Below are 21,672 nucleotides of genomic sequence, written 5' to 3' on the forward strand. Positions count from 1 at the left end.
GTAGCTTAATATTTGAGAGCGTTGGACTAGACTGGAGTTCTAATCTAATTAACATGTAATGCCATCAACATTTCTCTCTTTTATTACATACAGTGCTCAGGATCATATCCTGCCGACGACAAATCTTGTGCTAGACGTCCATCTGCTATTTTTTACAGGTTCGGGCAAACGCAAAACCAAAATATTAATTTACTGTCAGAACAGTTTCCATTTCCTGCAATCGGTTTAATTAGCCGAACATTCATGTATACCGACACCGCCCTCTGAACAAACCACACCGTACTGTAAACTGGGGGGGGGGGGACTGGGTTTATGTAATTTCTGAAGCGGGGAACCACAACGTTAAAGGTCAGACAAGAACACAAAAAGCATGGAAATGGACGAGACATCTTTTTTTAAACAACTCGCTGACACTCTTTGTTTTGGAGAATCAGCCTTACGACTTGTGTTGTCTTTATTGGCAGGTATGATGTTTACTTTTCTCTTAGAAATGTTTTGTGTGATTTTGAATGAGAACATTTTAAAGAAGTAATGACCAGATGTCATGGTCAACACAGAAAACAATAACATTGACCCAATGTGACTGTCTTGTAAAGATTTATGTTGTATAATATGCATTTAACAATGGAATTCAATAAATTAATACCCCCTCCGAATACGAGAAGTTTTAGCCCATTCGAAGCAACTACTCTAATCAAACTAGTCTCGGATGACAAATAAATATATCATGAAATATAGCTTTAGACCCAATCAATACTGTAATAGATAATTGGAAAGAAAATAAATATATGTCATTGTCAATATTAATATGATTATAGGTGCTACCTAATTTACTGGCAGAAGCATTTTTGATAACCATGTATTTTTTATAAATATATGGACACTATTGTGTTCAAAATATTATAACTGTAAAAAATAAAGTAATGCATCCAAAAAAATTAAATCTTCAAATAAGTTACATGTTCTTTAAGATATAGCATCGTATAATTTTGTGTGTTTTCTAGCCGCATGAATTTAAAGCTGATTCAGTGGCTGTGGTATAGTGGATATGGTGTCTGCTATACTGGCTTAGTCTCTGGGAGGTCTCTTTCTTTATTGTTCCCTGAAGTGGGAGCATTCTTCAGATCGCTCTAACGACACTAAGTAATGGTCCTACCCAGGAAATAGTTTGTTTCATCAAATGTCTTGCAATTCAACTTCACAGCTTGCTAAGGCAGTTGACTGTAGCATACACTGATTTAACATAATAAAAATAATGTGATGTTTCAAATCAATTTTGATTGACAGGATTTTGTTTAAGCCAATAAGTTTTAGACTGTCAAATTACACACACTGACTAAGTATTGAAAGCCATACCTGGAGCTTTCGTCAGTGTACTACAGACTTAATCAGCAGAATGATTTCTACTGTTGAGAAATGTTAACACAGCTAATTGTCTTTTTTTATTATCAATGTATAATTATGTGGCACAGAATAACAGCATACTTGTTTTGCAATTAAAATATTTAATAAATACACGTATCTTGCAGGGTTCTAATTTTCTTTCGCAAACTATTGTCAAATAGTTTAAATTGTTTCGCCACTAAAAAACTAGCCATTTTGTAGCAATTCATAAATCACAGTCTAAACTGCATATACTTAGTTCGAGCTGTTTAGATACATTTTGAATGCAAATAAACATAATGTTATATCATGCATACTTTTTTATTTAAACATTCAAAAATTACATCAATAAAACATAGATTATCAGTAATCATATGAGCCTATTTAAATGTCAGTCATTGTTTTTCTTGACCAAGCCGCATGAAGCATGTAAATGATTTAGTATATATATATTCAGTAAATACATAAAAAGGTATGTGGTATTGTGTTAAGATACAAAACACTTCACATAATTTATTTGCACATACAATAATAGTTACACAAGAAGTAATGCTAAAACACTGTCATCAACATACAAGAATATTTATGCATATGAAATTACAAAGTTATGTTATCTTTTGAAAAACTGTGGAATCAATGAAGTAACATTTTAATACCTTTTACAAAATTAACCATTCTGGTTTTGCACTAGCGCATAAAACATTTATCATGGAACTAGTAACAACCAATTTATTAATTACACAATAGAAAGGAAATCATCTAAATGGCATGATGCATAAACTAAACAAGCTATTTGCAACTGTTTAGAATTACACTTTACTATCTTACTAAAAATGATCCAAACAGGTACTTAGTGCTTTTACATACCTGTGGTAAGTTTTGTATTACTAGTTTGACATATATTTGCAGACACTTGTCGATATACCTTTATATTTCTTCAGCATAATTGCCTTCAAATTGTTAATTTGTTTGCACATCTGATCTTATAATGTCATAGCTGATTTTTGTTAATCGATAGACAGATATAGACTTTTCAAAGTTCTATAAAAGTTCACACATGTTCCATCCAAGTTTTAAAAGCAACAGACCCAATAAATAAGATCACCACATCTAATAACTGTGTGTATAGCTTAGAACTTTGATAGTTCAGGAATCCCTCCATTGTTGATTTCTGGAAACCAAAACTGTCACTTAACTCGATAATATGGCTTGTCAGATGCCCAGCTCGTGCCTTTGCAGAACAGCTTCTTAAAACGGAAAACCAGCAAATATCTTAAAATCTGATTAATGATGCAGACAATTTATAAATGTCATGTTGTCTTTTCGAATCTGGAAGATTTGTTACGAAAATTCAACGGTATTAGATTTTGTGGTTTTAGGCCTTAACTTCATATAGTGATATGTAACCTTTCGGGATATCGGCCAAGTGCGAGAAGACGAGGTGTAAATACGTTTAAAATAAGCTAAAAGACTTAAAACTTAAATCGGAATATCGTTAAATTTTGTGAATAAATGTATTTCTGATGGATAACAACAACAACTTACCAGAATATTGCTCATGATCACACGTAAAACTGCTGTCTGAGAGCGAATGGAAAATGCGTCACGAATTCTGACAAGTTAACAGTAGGGTGTCGTTATTGAAATATTGCGGCGTGAATACTGTTAGAATAAAGATGCCAACTATAATGTGTAAAACAAATTATTTTTTAACAAGAGTTTGTGATTTGTCAGGATAATACGGGCAAAAGCTCGCGAAGCGGGCGTTGACCGTTCATACATATGGGAATTTAGACATAAAATTACATAAGAATACCACATATGGATACGTCTCAAAAAAATTTGCCACGCGACATATATTTTCGCGATGATATTTATGAACTTGAACAAATCAAAAACACTTTGACATATGCTAAATCACATGTAAATACATACCTCAGAAAAAGTTATATCAATGACATCATAATTGTGTAGCGAATCGCACTAAATATTCTCGCATTATTTGTTTTTCTTCGCAACAGTTCCAGAATTAGGTCATTACTCAATTATCTCCCCTGAATGCTCTTCTTCAGTGGGTATAAGCCGAAGACTGGTTCACTACATATAGTAACAGTCTTCACCGAACACAATTTAGGGGAACATAACCCGTCTTTAATACATTGCCAAATCTCCGATTTCTGTCGAATTTATTTGCTTTGATCTTTTCGATATCTTATTGTTATTATTATCCTGACAAATCACAAACGCTTGTTAAAAAATTATTTGTTTTAAACACTATAGTTGGCATCTCTATTCTTCAAGTATTCTCGCGGTATTTCAATAACGACACCCTACTGTTTATGTATCAGAATTTGTGACGCATTTTCCATTCGCTCTCAGAAAGAAGTTTTACGTTTGATCATGAGCAATATTCTGGTAAGTTGTCGTTGTTACCCACCAGAAACACATTTATTCACAAATTTTTAAGATATTCAGATCTAACTTTTTAGTCTTTTAGCTTTAATTTTTAAAGCATTTTCTCCTCGTCTGCTCGCACTTTACCGATATCCCAAAAGGTTACATATCACTATAAATAGTTTAGGCCTAAAACCACAAAATCCGATACCGTTGGAATTTTCGTACCACAATCTTACGTAAAAAATCTTCCAGATTCGAAATCAACAAAAAACAAGACATTTATAAATTGTCTGCATTATTGATCAAATTTTAAGATATTTGTTGGTTTTCCGTTTTTAGAAGCTGTTCTGCCAAGGCAAGAGCTGGGCATTATACAAGCCATTATATCCAGCAAAACTGACAGTTTTGGTTTACAGAAATCAACAAAGGAGGGATTCCCGAACTATCAAAATTTCCAAGCTATACAAACAGTTATTATCTGTGGTGATCTTTATTGGTTCTGTTTGTTTACTTGGATGGAACTTGTTTACTTGGAATTGGATGGAACATGTGTGAACTTTTATAGAACTTTGAAAAGTCTATATATGTCTATATATAAACAAAAATCAGCTATGGTATAATAAGATCTGATGTGCAAACAATGTCAAAGGGTTGTTAAATTAACAATTTGAAGGCAATTACAGGGTTCGCCAAAACCGTTGGTCCGCCGGTCCTGACGGGCAAATTTTTCTCAGGACCGACAAGTGATTAAAGATAATCGGTCCGACTGACCGACACAATCGGATGAAAAATGGTTTCAAAAAGATCACTCAAAGTGTATAATGTGCTATTGGATTAATAGAAGGGAAATGCGTTTTGTTCAACTTCTGTCAAAATCCTTTTTTGTTACCTTCAATTTGATGTTTTGATGTTTAAAGTTGGGTTAGAATTGACTATCACATGCGAGTTCAAAATCAACGGTCTTTGTTTAAAAAGCAACCGGGTGCGTCCGCCATTTCGTTTGTTCCATTTAATTTCTCCACAACAAAAAAAAGCATGAAAACTTGTTTCAACAGGCATTTGTGAGCATTTCTGTTACATAGTTTCATTATTATATTGTTCTGGGAAGGATATATTTTAATTGACATACCAACAATTTCTGAAATCAAACGAAGTTTTGTCACCCAATGTACTATATTTCGGATAATTTAAAATTCGGACATGTGTTAATTTGTTGTTGATAGATTGTAGCATTATGTTTTGTTTTCAGACAACAAGAATGGATGGTGGTAATTATCATGGGCCTTTCTATCAAGTGAAAGGTGTGAAAGACTTTAATTTAATTGAATCTGGAAATCAACCACCTCAGCTAAGAGAAAATATTTTAACAATAGGTGTTGTTTTAGAACTTGGGTAATTGGCTAATAAACAGAAATTGAAGTAATCCAAAGTAGTGTGAATGGGTGTGTGCAATTAAGTCAAACTTGATTGGATGTCACCCTAATTTTTCAAGAACACGGATTTGTAGAGCTGTGGAGGCTAAAAACAGTTTGACATGCCTTTGGTTTATATGTGGCTTATTATTAATATAATAATTGTTTCATTATATCGACTTTGGACACGTTTTTATTGTATTTTAATTTTATCAAAACCAATTAACACCTAAAAGGTACTCTCTTTTGTTGTGTTTTGCTGTTATAGTTTAGTCGGACAGTGGGACTGACAGAAACTGATTCGGACTGACAAAAATTTCAACTCTGTCAGTCCATATGACTGACAGATTTTTCAAGTTTTGGCGAACCCTGCAATTATGCTGAAAAAATATGAAAAGTTTCCATGCAAATTTTGTCTGTATTTCGACAAGTGTCTGCCGATTATTGTCAAACTAGTAATACAAAACTTACCACAAGTATGTAAAAGCACTAAGTACCAGTGATCATTTTTAGTAAGATAGTGTAATTCTAAACAGTAGCAAATAGCTTGTTTAGTAAATGCATAATGCAATTAATATGATTTCCGTTCTATTGTGTAATTAATAAATTGGTTGTTACTTGCTAATCCATGATAAATGTTTTATGGCTAGTGCAAAACCAGCAATGTTAATTTTGTAAAAGGTAATACAATAACACCACTTTGTAATTTCATATACGTAAATATTCTTGAAATGTAGGTTGATGAGTTTTACTTATTTTGTAACTATTATTTTATGTGCAAATAAATGATGTGAAGTGTTTTGTATATCCACACAATACCACATATCTTTTTATATATGTACTGTATTATGTGTTAATTGAATGTTTAAATAAAAAAATATGGATGATATAACATGATGCATTCTAATATTTGCATTCAAATTGTAACTGTAGAGCTAAGTGTATGCAGTTTAGACTGTGATTTTAGAATTGCTACAAAATGGCTAGTTTTTTAGTGGCGACACAATTTAAACTATTCAACAATAGTTTGCGAAAGAAAATTAGAAACCTGCAAGATACCTGTATTTATTAAATATTTTAATTGCGAAACAAATATGTTGTTATGCTGTTACACATAATTATAAATTGATAATAAATAAGAAGACAATTAAGTGTGTTAACATTTCCCAACAGTAGAAATCATTCTTCTGATGAAGTCAGTGGTATACAGACGAAAGCTCCAGGTATGGCTTTCAATACGTAGTGTGTGTTATTTGGCAGTCTAAAACTTATTGGATTAAAAAAAATCCTGTCAAATTTGTCAATCAAAATTGATTTGACACATCACATGTACTGTATGCTAAATGCAACTGCTTTAGCAAGCTGTCAAGTTGAATTGAGACATTTGATGAAACAAACTGGTTCCTGGGTAGGACCAGTACTTAAGTGTCTATATGACGTACCATGACGTCGAAAGTCTACAAGACCTACTAGGTAGAACGAGAAATGTACTTCGACGTACAGTTTTCACCGACCCTTGAGTGTTAGCCAATCAGAAGACACCTTACATCTGTTGCTTTTAGAGATATTTGACATTGAACATAAGTATTATTATTATTTATACCAAATTATGCGACTATCGACCGCTTACTCATAGATATTGTGCGTATTTATTAAACATTATTATTATTATAATTTATACCAAATTATGCAACTATCGACCGCTAACTCATAGATATTGTGCGTATTTATTGACCTGGCGTGGCGGAATTAACCTCTGACTTATACAAGTTATGGTTATCACAAAATACGACCAACGGAGAGGTTATAATACATTATTTATCCCGTTAATGCTTGGCAACTGTTTGGTTACCGTTGGGAATTTCCTACACAGTAATGCACTGGACGGTCGTGGTACTCCGCCCCGCATGATCAATAAATACTCACAATATGCTGAATAATTTTAAATTTAAAAAGGTAACAATTGAATCTTCTTCAAATTTGTATATAATCTATTTCAATGCATTAAATACTTGAAACTTCTATGTGTTGTTTTTTTGCCATTCTGATATTTTTATTCATTTTGTCCTCAATTAAAAGAGATTTTAAACATTTACCGGTATTATGAATAAATCTGAAGGAAAAGCGGCTCAAGAGACTAGTGTTTTGATTGGCTGTTCAAAAAATGTGTACGTCGAAGTACAAACATGTATGTCGAAGTACAAATTGTACTTTGACGTACAAATATATACTTCGAAGTGTATTTTATATTTATGTCGACGTACAATTATTGTACTTTGACGTACATTTCTCTTTTTAACTTGTAGGTCTTCTTGACTTTCAACCCAAATTGTACGCCATAGTATGTCTTTAGGGTTATCTAAAGAATGCTCCCACTTAAGAGCTCAATACAGAGACCTCCCAGTGACTAAGCCAGTTAGCAGACACCCCATCCACTATACCACAGACACCGAACAAGCTATAAATTCCTGTGGCTAGAAAACAAAAAAATATAAGATGCTAGATCTTTAAGCTTGGAACATGTAACTTGTTTTAAGATTGATTTTTTTTGGATGCATTACTTAATTATTGCAACAATTATAATATTTTGAACACAATCATGTCAATATATTTATTAAAAATACATAGTTATAAAAAAAACTTAAAAAGCTTTTGCCCGTAAATTAGGTAGCACCTATAATCATATTAATAACAATAAGATATCGAAAAGATCAAAGCAAATAAATTCGAAAGAAATCGGAGATTCAGGTAAAACATTTTAAACGGGTTATATTTACCAAAATTGTGTTTGGTTAAGACTGCCACTATATGCAGTGAACCAGTCTATGAGACAGAACATGAAGAAGAAGAGTATTCAGGGGAGATAATTGTGTAATTTAAATTCTGAAACGGTCTCATGTAGCGGACAAAAACATATAATGTTAGATTATTTAGTGCGATTCGCTACACAATAATGATGTCATTGATATATTTTTTTCCTGAGGTATGTATTTACATGTGATTTAGCATATGGCAAAGTGTTTTGGATTTGTTCAAGTTCATAAATAGCATCGCGAAAAAATATGTTGCGTGGTAATTTTTTTAGATGCATCCCTTTGTGTATTTTTATGTCTAAATTTCCATATGTGTGAACGGTCAACGCCAGACTGCGGGCTTTTGCCCGTATAAATAATACTAATAATAAATATTATATTAACCACAAATAATATATTATTATAATTTCTTCTTATAGGTTTTTTACCATGTTGCTGTTTTGTAATTAGTTGCAATAATCCTACTCCCAGCTATTGACCCTCCGGATAATTGAGCTGTTTGTATGTTGTCATAAAAGCTCAAAATATTCACTGGTTTTGAAATTGATGATTATAATATAATGTATCTTTTCATTTCATATTCTTAATTATATAATATGTTTTATTGTTGCAAATCATCCAAATGAGTGTTTTGGTTTATTTTAGGGTATCCACTGGCCTATGTATACAGACATTTTGTGTACAGGAAACCCCCTGTGGTGCAGCATGTCTTCTTCATCCTCACCGGACTGGCAATTTGCTACTTTAACTACGGTAACATTTTAAGTAAAATTTTCATGTCAGGGCTTTCTTGAAATTTCCTCTTGATTTGGGGAAATGGCCAGGCCTTTCTTTTTTGGGGAAAAAATATCAACAAAACGGAAAAAGGGGAAGACATTTCCCAAAGTAAGCTTAAATTTCAGGGAAATTTTGATCATTTTAAAGAAAATCTCTGAGGGGAAAGGGCCTTGATGATACCCTTGCTATAGAAGGAAAAACAGTCTTCTTGACCAATATGAAGTGATAGATAAAGGCTTTTGGTGTGTTAATTTGATGATGACCTTTTAATAAGGAATTTGTTTGGGGGGTGACCGGTTTTTGCAGAATAATGGCCCTTTGTTTTTTATGCTCCTCGAAATAAAATTTCGGCGGAGCATAAAGTTGCCAGTTTGTCCTTACTTCCTTACTTCCTTACTTCCGTAACACTTTTGTTACAGTTTCTCATAGCACCCTCAATACTTAACCGATCTCTTTCATATTTGGAATGTAGGTACCTTGAATAGACCTCTACCTTTTGATGAGGTTTGAGGTCACTGAGGTCAAGGTCAAGGTCACTGAGGCTAATAATAGATTCTTCTGTCACACTTTTGTTACAGTTTCTCATAGCACCTTCAATACTTAACCGATCTCTTTCATATTTGGCATGTAGGTACCTTGTATAGACCTCTACCTTTTGAAGAGGTTTGAGGTCACTGGGGTCAAGGTCAAGGTCACCGAGGCTAATAATAGACTTCCTTCCCTCACACTTTTGCTACCGTTTCTCAAAGCGCCTTCAATACTTTACCAATCGCTTTCATACTTGGCATGTAGGTACCTTGCATGGACCTCTCCCTTTTGATGAGGTTTGAGGTCACTGGGGTCAAGGTCAAGGTCACCGAGGCTAATAATAGACTTCCTTCCGTCACACTTTTGTTACAGTTTCTCATAATGCCTTTAATACTTTACGGATCGCTTTCATACTTGGCATATAGGTTCCTTGCATGGACCTCTACCTTTTGATGAGGTTTGAGGTCACTGGGGTCAAGGTCACCGAGGCTAATAATAGACTTCCTTCTGTCACACTTTTGCTACCATTTCTCAAAGCACCTTCAATTCTTTACCAATCGCTTTCATATTTCGCATGTAGGTACCTTGCATGGACCTCTACCTTTTGATGAGGTTTGAGGTCACTGGGTCAAGGTCACCGAGGCTAATAATAGATTTTTAGGTGTTTATTAACACATACATTAACAAAGTGCGTCATCGGGGAGCATCCATCAGTTTCACTAATATTCTTGTTAACTATAGACATTCTAGTCCCAAATTTAATTACTTTTTACTCTCCTTTAACTTCTGTGTGAATTTTGCTGAAATTTTCACAGTTTTATAAACACAATTTCAACTCGAAGCCCATTTTTGCTTACTTATTGTTTTTGACCACTGTTCTTAAAAACTATTTCTCTAAGTGTTTTTACATTCTTAATTTTCAGACATCCCCTTTTTATTTTGTTAGACTATCTTTGCGGTCATGAAGGTTTTCGCTCATTATTAATTACTCTAAATTTTAAAACAATATATTTTACAGCGCTATTTTACCTGATTTGTGCCCTGTTTTTTGCTTATCTGATTACTCTTTTATCATATATTTTTACAACTGGGTTAAGGTAATTAAATCTGGCAGATGAATGCTTGAATGCCATCAGCCATAACATTTGCATTATGGGGTAAATTAACATGTATACTAGTAATAAACAACGGTTTCATCTAACAGCATTTGAAATGATGTCATATTAAGGAGGCAGTATGTTTAATCAACTTTAAACTTTTAAGATACCATTACAATTAAAAGAGTGCACCGATGTTAAGATGTTTTGATTTCAAAGCAGAGAAAGAAAAGTAAAATACAATAAAAGTATTGCACATTTATTTTATGTTTTTATTTCCATAAAATAATTGATAAACAAACTTAACATAGATGTTTCTAAATTAATGGACAACTTGACATTGTCATATTTTTCATATCTAAAATTTCAGAATAAGTATTTTGTAAGTGTTTGGAAAGTTAGAGTAATAACAATAATTGATTTGTTTGTGTGTAAACATTTGTTGTGGGGCTATAGGTGTCTGTGACACATTTCTAGATTTTTTAATGTTTAGAATAATACCAATACTTATTAAATGTTTGACATGTGTTGGCTTTGAGATGCTTTTTTATGTTATTTACACTAAATTGATTCCCTCTTTAAGAGTATAAACAAATTGTTGTCTTAGTATATTTTTCTTCGCACTACCATGAAGGTAATTTTTTTCTTATAAATACATTTTTAGATAAGCATGGATGAAGTGTTTTTGAATGTCCATATTTCTCTGGAAAGGATTCCTAAATGCGCCCCTTTAACACAATACCTGTGTGCATTTACATGTTTTACAAATGTTTAAGTGGATTTTGAGCTTGAAGTCTGACTGTCTGACCTAAATCTGCAAGCAAGATGAGTATATCACCCATGACAAGGTTTTTTATCAGCCCAACATGTGTCTGCTGGTCTCATTACAATACATTTACAGTCTAACTTGTGTCAAACGGCCTCTCAAAAGAGTGGTCCAAGTGGCTTCATAAGCAGGAGATCAGTTTTTAGATGTTTGGTCAGCCATACCTCTAACTTGAAAAGACTAATTGTGTACTATTTTACATAATTGAAAACATCAAAAAAGTTGACAATTAAAAATAAAGTACAAAAAATATTATAAGATTAAAACTACCAGGTACGAGTGGTAGCTATTTTTGGTCATATATGTACCTTAGGTTGTTTATATCTAAAATATTGAAAATTCCAGATAATAACTTGTTAATATGTAGGTACCATTTAAACAATATTGTGTGAAAAGGTGTTCACCACAATAGATGGAGTTTTTTTTAATAAAAGTAAGGTGTATAGAATGTTTGCAGCAACATCTTTCTTTAATTGAAGTATTATCACTCACAAAGATATAATTCACCCAACCTCTGAGCCTGCACTCCAACGTCCAACAAAAATAAACCACAGTGTTCAGGGTTTATCTATCAAATTTGGGGCCTGTACATGTAGAAGGACTATTTCCCAATCGAAAAAGGATATATATATTTCCCAATTGGCACTTAAAGTTTCCCAATTTAAGGTTTAAATTATTATTTTTTAAATAGGTCATTATATTTATTTTATCTACCATCAAGCTCTATAACTTAAACCTCAGTAAATTTAATATAAAATCAATTTTATTTTAATTTTTAAAGCACTTGTTACCCTAAAACAATTACACTTATTTCTCAATTAAGGAAATACAACAAAAAAATTCCCAACCCATGTGACCTGGCCCCATTCACAAAATGGTAAAAAACAACACCATTTTTGGGAATGTGACAGGGGAATTAAGGGATTGGGAAAAAATGCGTCATTATGACTTTAATTGGAAAATTTAGCTGTGTTTATTTTGTTGGCAAATACATGTACTATACAATAAAAATTTAAAGTGTGTTGCAAATTATATTTTTTTAAGGTTAAACTAACAAAAAATGGATAGGCAAATAAACACAATAATTTTTGATTTATAAAATTTTAGAAAGTAATTTAGAGAGGATTTGTTTAAAATCTATGGGAAATTTTTAGAAGTCAATTAGGAATGCATGTAATAAATAATTTTTGAGATTGGGAGTTTAGCTGCATTTATGTCCAAATCTAGCCAAAAAAACACTACCAACATCAACAATAAAATATAGCTCAGTTTCAATATGTTAACAACAAGACATGGGCCGATTTTCTATATTTTGAGTGGTTGACATTAACACACTGCTTGAACCTGAATAATCACCCAATAAATTAGGATGACTTTCACAGCAGTAAATTTTGTGAACAGCTTGTTGGGCTTGAGTAAATAAATCATCAATTTTAACAAACAGAGGTATATACGTGTAAATAACTGAACGATTTGCATCAATTACCGATTTGCATCAATTAGGTATTCTAAAAAATTCTACCATAGATTGCATAGGAGCATGACAGGATCAGCAATATTTGGGCTGTGCTCTGCTTTGATAATATTTTTAATTTAAAGAAAGTCTTCTCTTAGCACAAACTCAGTTGAGGCTCAAAGTGTTGTCCCTGATAAGCCTGTGCAGTCCGCACAGGCCATTCTGGGATGACACTTTACAAACATGCATTTAAACCCCTTTTCTCAGAGCACAACCCATTTTTATTGTTAGTGAAAGATCACAGCAAGCAGGTGGAGATGTGATAATGATTATAAATGGACTTGCTAAGTTGAGGCAGGAAATTCATCAGGTTTTGCAGTTTTATTTTCCTGCGGTATTGCTTGACAAAAGCCTGATAATGATGGTAAATTTTTGTGAAACTTAGCCTTGACGCATAACATTTTTTCAGATAAATCACTCGGTGATATTTTGTCCCCTACTGGTTTCACCGGAGGGGACTTATGGTTTGCCCTCTGTGTGTCTGTCTGTCTGTCTGTCAGTCCGTCACACTTTTCTGGATCCTGCGATAACTTTAATAGTTCTTCATTTTTTTCATGAAACTTGAAACATTGATAGATGGCAATATTGTCATTATAATGCACGTCATTTCATTTCGTTCCTACTTCAAACATTCTGGTTGCTATGGCAACAAATAGAGAAAAAAATCTGAAAATGGTGGAGCCGGTGAGGTACATTTATTGCTTGGCAATAGTCTTGTTTGTTCAAATTTGGGTCTGGTAGGGGGACCCATTCCCAATGGAAAAGGTACATGTATATATTGTTCCCAAATGGGACCTAAACATTCCCAATTAGAGATTTTCAAAAAAGAAAATATATTTTTGATAAGTCCAAACATGTCATTCATCTCCAAATCCAGCTCTATAAGTAAAATCTTTGAAAAATATAATGTTTAAATCCCTTTTATTATCAATGTTCAAGTATATTTAAGCATTATAAATCAATAACATTTATTTCCCAATTTAAGTCAAAGGGACCCGGCCACATTCCCAAAATGGTGAAAAAACACACTGTCAGTACCATGTTTATTTCTTCTGTCATTACTAGGTTGGCGCTAAGGAAAAAAGTAGCCAAATTTCAGCACTACGATGAATCCACATTACCGGTATAACCTTATTTGCTCAATGAAGGACATAATCATCATGAATCTATAGGTATCAATAATGACTGTATTAAATTATCAATGAAGTCACATTTAAATAAATAATTTGTTAATTTGTCAAATAGTTTCATGTTTTTTTATTTTGCATTTATATTTTTTTCATGCACTGGCATAAACGGTATACACTGTTAGAACTTTCAGATATGCCCCGGTCTTTGATTGGGTGGGTCTTGCGTAACTCCTATGCGTCCCCCCCCCCCCTTCTCCCAATAATTTTTGCCGTAGTCTGGTGCTTCTTGATTCTTGAAAAATACATTTACTGCAATGTGTTCTTGAATTAACATATTTTTCCATAGTTGCAATATAAAATTTATTCAAACGTACCGGTAAATTTGTAAGTCTTAAATACTGCATGTACTGAGCGGCTAGGCTATATTTAGTTACACATCGTCTGTTTTTTAAAAAGCATGCTTTGCATGCGTAGAACTTAGCATTGCCGACGACAGCAATAATTTCGCGCTCTTTCTTATAACACGGGTTCTTCGTGGCATACCGGTATAAATGCATAGTGAATAGTTATTATCACGTGGCTGTAGAAAAACGGTGTAAATCAGTTCTACAAATAGACATGATAAAATATACATGCACTGGATTTAATTTGTTACCGCATCAAATTATTAACAGGTTTTGTTTTTCACAACTTACTCGCCGTAAGTAAATTTACACTGCTCACCAATTGCAACTAACTTCTCATAATTAATTATTGTTTACAGTACGGCAAATAGGTGTGATGATGATGCCCGAAACCGCCTTTAATGTACTGCTTTATTTACCGGCTTTATATCACGTATTAATGCTACAACTGTGATTGTTAATAAACCTGCGATAAACACTTACTCTGTGACCGACGTCAATCAAAAATAATAATAGCTATATAACTCCGCCTCCATAAACATTCTCGTAACCGATTGGACGTTAAATATCACAGTTTGGTGACTGGAAAGTTACCCGAAAATTTCCCGTGATGCATCTGTCAGCATACATGACTGTGTTATGTGGCTTGAATATACGATAAGGGCATCCGGTTATCTCTTATCAGTGGACTATCTATTACCACCTGGAACATTTATGGCGATTACATGTGGAAATCGGTACCGAGTTCTCTTTAAAAGTAGGGAATATTATATACTTATACAGAAATATCAGGGGTTTTTGCAATCGCCATTTTCATTCACATTTTTAACTTTAATCGCCAGCTAAAAGATTCAATCGCCTTTGGCGATTTTGGCGATCGGAAACGCTAACATAGCATTAACATTTAAGCGTGTATCTTTAAATTAATCCTTGGTAGCAAACCTGCTTTATGCTATGCAATATTCAGCATACACAAAGGGGTCTATCCCATACATTTGCAATGAGGGTAATTTCAAAAAAAACTTTCAAACATTTACCTGATGCTGAATTAATTTTTGGCGTGTGAGTCTATCTACATGACTTACAGATTAAGTTAGAGTTTCTTTCCGGTCCATTAATTTTTGATGCAATAACAATCCTTGGTCAATTTTCTCTAAATAATACTTTTCCTTATTTTTTACAGAAATGCTATCAGATTATTAAACTTACCTGATTTTGGGTGTGAGAGTTTACATGCATGACTTTCAAATCAATGCTAAGTTTTGTTCTGATCAATTGATATTTGACGAAGCCTTGGAATTTTCTTAAAAATAACAGTCTCCTGGACTTTTTCCTCATCCCCTTCCAAATACAAAGGGGGGCCAGAGGAGTCGGAGCTAGGGCGGCAGGGGCGGCGGCCGCCGCCCCAATATGTTTGGCAAAAATGAAATTTCGGCAAAGACCTTTTTTCTTCTTTTATTTTTCATTTAAATACTCGTATATTTGAAAATATCTTTACCACGGAGCAAGGTAATCACGCTTTCGCGGTTATGACACGTGTATTGTTGATTGTCATCACCGCCCGCGGTAGTGTACGTGTCAGTTATGTTGTTAATTGATCGGTCCCTTTTATAACGATAATCCTTTTATTCTTGAGTAATTAAACCTGGGAATCTTAAATTGACGGTATGATCTAAGCCTTTGCTTCCTATTATTAATATAAAGGAAAGTATGACATGTAACAAATGTGCTAATATCCAGTAGTCTTTAATTATCACAAAATTGAAGACACCTCAAGATAACTGAATTAATTGTAATAACTCAAGGTAAATCGATAATTCTAAGAAACTTATTTAATGTTTTTTACCACTTTTTGTGTCATTTCAATATGTCTACTCCAAACCAACCAACGAATTTCAAATTTCCAAAACGGAATTTCGGGAAAAAAAATCCAAAAGAACGTTATTTCAACCCACATGCTCCCTATTATTGTGTCGCCTGCTACAAAGTACAAATTGCGACATATAGAAATCACTTCTCCATCGTCTGTCAGTCTGTCACAACTTGTGTCATTTAGAATATGCCTGCAATAGACATGTTTAAGGTCTGGTATCAGGCATAAAAATGCACCATTTGATGCTACAATTTGAAAACGAGAGGGGGATACCCCCTCCCATACCCACCCCCTCTGCCGCCCCAATGTCAATTTGCTTCCGACACCCCTGGGGGCATTGTGTTTCCAGTGATTTTTTTTGCACACAATTACAGTTCCTTACAGTCTGTTTCCCAATTGCAAAAAGTAAAAAAGCCTGTTTCCCAATTGTAAAAAGTAAAAAAACATGTTTTTCAATTGTAAAAAGTAAAAAAGCCTGTTTCCCAATTGCAAAAAGTAAAAAGCCTGTTTCCCAATTGCAAAAAGTAAAAAAGCCTGTTTCCCAATTGTAAAAAGTAAAAAAAGGATGTTACACAATGGTAAATAGTAAGGGTTTTTCCCCAAAATCTGAAAAAAAAATCTCCAAAAATATGACAAACTACATGTATTCCAATAAACTAAATAATTGGTTCATTGAGTTTATTATACAGTCATTTAATTCCCTAACACTTTATAATATAAAGCATATACAATGCACTTATAAACTATAAGCATACTGTTATTTCTAATCATATTAATAATGTTGTTTTTTTGCCCAAGTTGATGGTCTATCAGCGCGCTTTTTTTCCAATGAAGAAGGCACAGGCTGTAAACTGTAAAGCGAAAAAGACCTCTAGTTTCACAAACATAGCTCTTCTTTACTCTACAAAACACATTATTGCTGAATAAGGTGAATAAAAATACAAAAAAACTTTAGTATTAGAAACCTCACTGGTCTGAAACACAGTAGATAACATGATAGCTATTAACTCATCGTATACAATATCCTAAATAAATTGAAAGCATTCTGGTATGTCACTTGTTTAATGGATTGAACTACCATTTAGGCCCGGTATACATTAAGGGTTTACAACAAATACATTTTGATTTTCAGTTCTGTCTTTGCAAATTTTGTACTGTTAATGTATTTTGAATCCAAAATCAAAGTTAAATAAAAACAACCAAACATTTGAGGATTTTCAGACCTTTTAAGTTGCCAACTCTTAGTCCTTTTTCCCCAATTGTTTAGCTTGTCTTTTGAAAGAAAAGGCACTCTATTTTACTGACCCCAGCATTGGCTTTGGCACCTGAGCAAGGTTTATGTTTTTCTATAAACTGATTTCTCTGATTGCAGGAATGGCTTAACCCTTTGAATGCTGGGAAATTTGTCGTCTGCTAAAATGTCATCAGCTGGATTTCTAAAATTAGCATTTTCTTTGATTGTTTTCAAAGAATACTATCAGAATAGCAAACAGTTTGGATCCTGATGAGACGCCACAGAACTGTTTGCAAAGACCTTCAAAATTCGGTTCCAGCACTGAATGGGTTAAACTTAAAACTTTGAAGTTCATAAAATTGACTTCACGAACATTTTCTAGAACGCAATGTCTCAAGGTGGTGCATTTGTGAACTGTTTTGCAAACGGTTGAGCAGTTTTTGAATATTTCTGATTGTTTTTTTGTTCAAATTCGGGTCCTGTATGGGTACCCATTCCAAATGGAAAAAAGTTATATTTTTCCTTAATGGGTCAGTTAAACGGTTACATTATTTTTGTAAAGATTAACCTTGAACTTAAAAAAATGCTTTTTGCATGAAATAAAAAGTAAGATTTTTGTATGTGCTCAATATACTGCCAACTAATGGCAGTTTACAAAGAAAAACATTCCACACCTAAGACTGGAATCAATGACATGTCAATAACACAGTTGTTAAGCAATAAACCAATATTTTTGTCATCATAAGCAGGGGTTTGTTTTGATAATTTGCAGTATTGATTTGTTTGTAACTCGCAAAAATTTATGTGAAATGTGGGAGTGGGGGGATATTAGCGCAGACATAATTAACATGACCATTTGACTCGCTATAGAAATATATAAGTTGAGACTTTGGTTTTAATGTTTTGTCCAAAGATAAGGGAATTAATACAGAATGAAAAAACAAACGATATTTTTGTAAGCCATACGACACAAATGTAAGCAGCGCCACCAAAAATAAAAAAACATATACCGGAAAATCTTTATTTTTTATAGTTCTACGAATCTCTAGTCCGTATGATTAAACGCAGATAAATAAATAAATACAAAATCAAGCATACATTTACAAATCTTAAAAAATAATACATATTTATCAAGAAACTGATAATGCAACTTATGAAACCATTGAAAGCGATTTGAATTACAATTAAATTAAAGAGAGTACATGTACACGTATGAGAAATATTACATTTTTAGCTCATCTATTTTTTGAAAAAAAAAGAGCTATTGTCATCACCTTAGCGTCAGCGTCGGCATTTGCGTCGGCGTCCGGTTAAGTTTTGCGTTTAGGTCCACTTTTCTCAGAAGGTATCAATGCTATTGCATTCAAACTTGGTACACTTACTTACTATCATGAGGGGACTGGGCAGGCAAAGTTAGATAACTCTGGCGTGCATTTTGACAGAATTATGTGCCCTTTTTATACTTAGAAAATTGAAAATTTTGGTTAAGTTTTGTGTTTAGGTCCATTTTATTCCTTAAGTATCAAAGCTATTGCTTTCATACTTGCAACACTTACTAACTATCATAGGGGGACTGTGCAGGCAAAGTTATGTAACTCTGACTGGCATTTTGACAGAATTATGTGCCCTTTTTATACTTAGAAAATTGAATATTTGGTTAAGTTTTGGGTTTTGGTCCACTTTATTCCTACAGTATCAAAGCTATTGCTTTCATACTTGCAACACTTGTTAACTATCATAAGGGGACTTTGCAGGCAAAGTTATGTAACTCTGACTGGCATTTGGACGGAATTATGGGCCCTTTATACTTAGAAAATTGAAAATTTGGGTAAGTTTTGTGTTTTGGTCCACTTTACCCCTAAAGTATCATAGATATTGCTTTCATACTTGGAACACTCGCAAACTATCATAAGGGGACAATAAATGGACAAGTTGCATAACTCTGGTTGTCATTTTTACGGAATTATGGCCCTTTTTTGACTTAGTAACATTGAATATGTGGTTAAATTTTGTGTTTCGATCCACTTTACTTCTAAAGTATCAAGGCTATTGCTTTCAAACTTCAAATACTTTCATGCTATCATGAGGTCACTGTACCTGGCAAGTTGAATTTTACTTTGACCTTTGAATGACCTTGACTCTCAATGTAAAATTATTAGATTTACACTAAACCCCCCCCCCCCTCGGGGAATCCCCACCCCACCCCCACCCCCAATTTTTTTTGAAACGGTTAAAAAACAAAAATATTTATTTTTATTATGTTATTTTTGAAATACCGTCCAACCATCGCACCCAAGAATCCCCTCCCCCAACCCCCCTATTTTTTTTCTTTTAAGATCATCTCACAAATGACCACCACACCCTCACACTATTATACCCCCCCACCCATCCCCCCGATTTTCTTTCCATTTTTTTCGCATTTTTGGAAGATAATGTAATAAATGTCCACACCCCCACACTATACACCCCTCTTCACTCCACCTCTCCCTCCTTTGTGATTTAAATTGAGAGTCCCTTAACCTTTAAAAAGAAAATAGATGAGCGGTCTGCACCCGCAAGGCGGTGCTCTTGTTATCCCTCGCCATAGGCGGAGGGATATTGTTTTGGCGTTGTTCATCCGTTCGTCCTTCTGTCCTTCCGTCCGTCCGTCCGGCACTTTTGTGTCCGGAGCCATATCTTGGAAGTGCTTTCGCAGATTTCATTGAAACTTGGTATGAGTATATATATTGATAAGAGAATGATGCACGCCAAATGGCATTGTACACCATCGAATAATAATGGAGTTATGGCCCTTCGTATTTAAAAAAATGCTTTTTTGTGTGTCCGGAGCCATATGTTGTGTCCAGAAGTATAATGGCGGGGAATATCAATTCAGCGAATTTGCTTGTGTAAAAGTATACTTGAACAGTTCTATGATGTTCAGTTAGTCGGTTACAATCAAAGGTTAACCGGTTCTCTTTTTAACCTGTTGCATCCCTTAAGTAAACAAAGTCACAGATTGACAAATGGATAATTGCCATGTTTGTGTCACTGATTTTGATAATAATGGAGCAATGCATATAAAAGTTCAAAATAACACTATTGAAACAAATTTATTGACAATAGTGTTCTGGTAATCAGTTAGTTTAGTTTAAACCAATTTATTTAAGCTTGATTGCATAGAAAGCCTTAGGCTTATATAAACGCTCTCGAGTCCGTTTCCTGGGGCTAGAACTAGTACTTGGTGTCTTTGGGGGAGATCTAAAGAACGCTCTCACAGTGGGGATCAAACCCATGACCTTCTGGTTGCTAGGCGAACACCATATTCATTATAACATGGCGACCTCTGGTAATGAGTTGTCATAACTTAAAGTTTATTCATTATTTAATGAAGGGAAAACTATCTTAAAGCCTTTTTTTAGAATTAATAAATAAGCTCTTTAGTTAGATGCTTTTGTTAATTTCCAGTTTTTACATTTAATTGTATCTTATAGCATTAAAAAAAAGTTTGGGAACATATCCTTAAAATCAACTGCAAGTACCTAGTTGTTTGATCAGACATGCTCATGTGGTACATGTAGATTGATGATCTTCAAATCTGTGAGAATTGCTGGTTCAATCCCCTGCCTAGCCACACTGGTTCAATCCCCTGCCTAGCCACACAACTTGTTCGGAGATTGGTCATGAAATGTGTCTTGTTCTGAGAAAATTGGGCTTAATGCATGTCCGTAAAGTTTTGTCCCAGATAAGCCTGTGCAGTCCGCACAGGCTATTCAGGGACGACACTTTCCGCCTAAACTTGATTTTCGGTATTGACTTCCTTGAAACTAAAAAAACCATAAAAGCGTAAAGTGTCGTCCCTGATTAGCCTGTGCGGACTGCACAGGCTAATCTGGGACGACACTTTACGCACATGCATTGAGCCCAGTTCTCAGAACATGACTCAAATCTTTTCTCTCTACCTCTGATTCAACAAGTACAGTTGGTAGTAATTTGCATAAATATAGGCACTGAGTACTGGGAAACCAGCTATCAGTTGAACCCTTTACCACTTAGAGGCAAAGTGAAAATGGCTATGTGCAAACAGCATAAAACCAGAATAGCCTGTGAGTAACTCGCAGTCTGTTCAGGTTTTATGCTGTTTGCTGCTCTTCGGTATCTAAGGGTTGAAAAGGAAGCCTTAAAAACATTGAATCTAATAAGAAAGGTTTTGAATTAAATTTAACTTTCCAAGTGACTACACATGCGTCAAAATATGTATCTAATTGGTAAATGGTGAATGACAGTTGGTTACCGGCAGACT

At 34.0% G+C, this 21,672-nt stretch overlaps 4 protein-coding genes across 45 annotated transcripts in view; 2 read left to right on the plus strand and 2 right to left on the minus strand.

The window, feature by feature from the left end:
- Positions 1 to 226, minus strand: part of LOC127881977 (exocyst complex component 8-like) — a 156,227-nt gene extending 156,001 nt beyond the window's left edge. Inside the window, exon 1 of the mRNA XM_052430262.1 lies at positions 92 to 226. The gene's annotated coding sequence lies outside the window, so the exon portion shown is untranslated. The remainder of the gene's footprint in view (positions 1 to 91) is intronic.
- Positions 1 to 21,672, minus strand: part of LOC127881984 (EF-hand domain-containing protein D2-like) — a 188,951-nt gene that overhangs the window by 114,374 nt on the left and 52,905 nt on the right. The gene's annotated exons all lie outside the window — the stretch shown is intronic.
- Positions 1 to 21,672, plus strand: part of LOC127881980 (lysophospholipid acyltransferase 5-like) — a 152,184-nt gene that overhangs the window by 100,875 nt on the left and 29,637 nt on the right. The window lies entirely within an intron of this gene.
- The window catches only part of LOC127881982 (lysophospholipid acyltransferase 5-like), a 47,349-nt gene continuing 26,014 nt past the window's right edge, over positions 338 to 21,672 (plus strand). Inside the window, exons 1-2 of the mRNA XM_052430322.1 lie at positions 338 to 464; positions 8,651 to 8,758. Of these exons, the coding sequence (XP_052286282.1) occupies positions 371 to 464; positions 8,651 to 8,758 (202 nt within the window). The 5' untranslated portion in view covers positions 338 to 370. The remainder of the gene's footprint in view (positions 465 to 8,650; positions 8,759 to 21,672) is intronic.

Source organism: Dreissena polymorpha, chromosome 5 (assembly GCF_020536995.1).
Source record: "Dreissena polymorpha isolate Duluth1 chromosome 5, UMN_Dpol_1.0, whole genome shotgun sequence".
NCBI lineage: Eukaryota > Metazoa > Mollusca > Bivalvia > Myida > Dreissenidae > Dreissena > Dreissena polymorpha.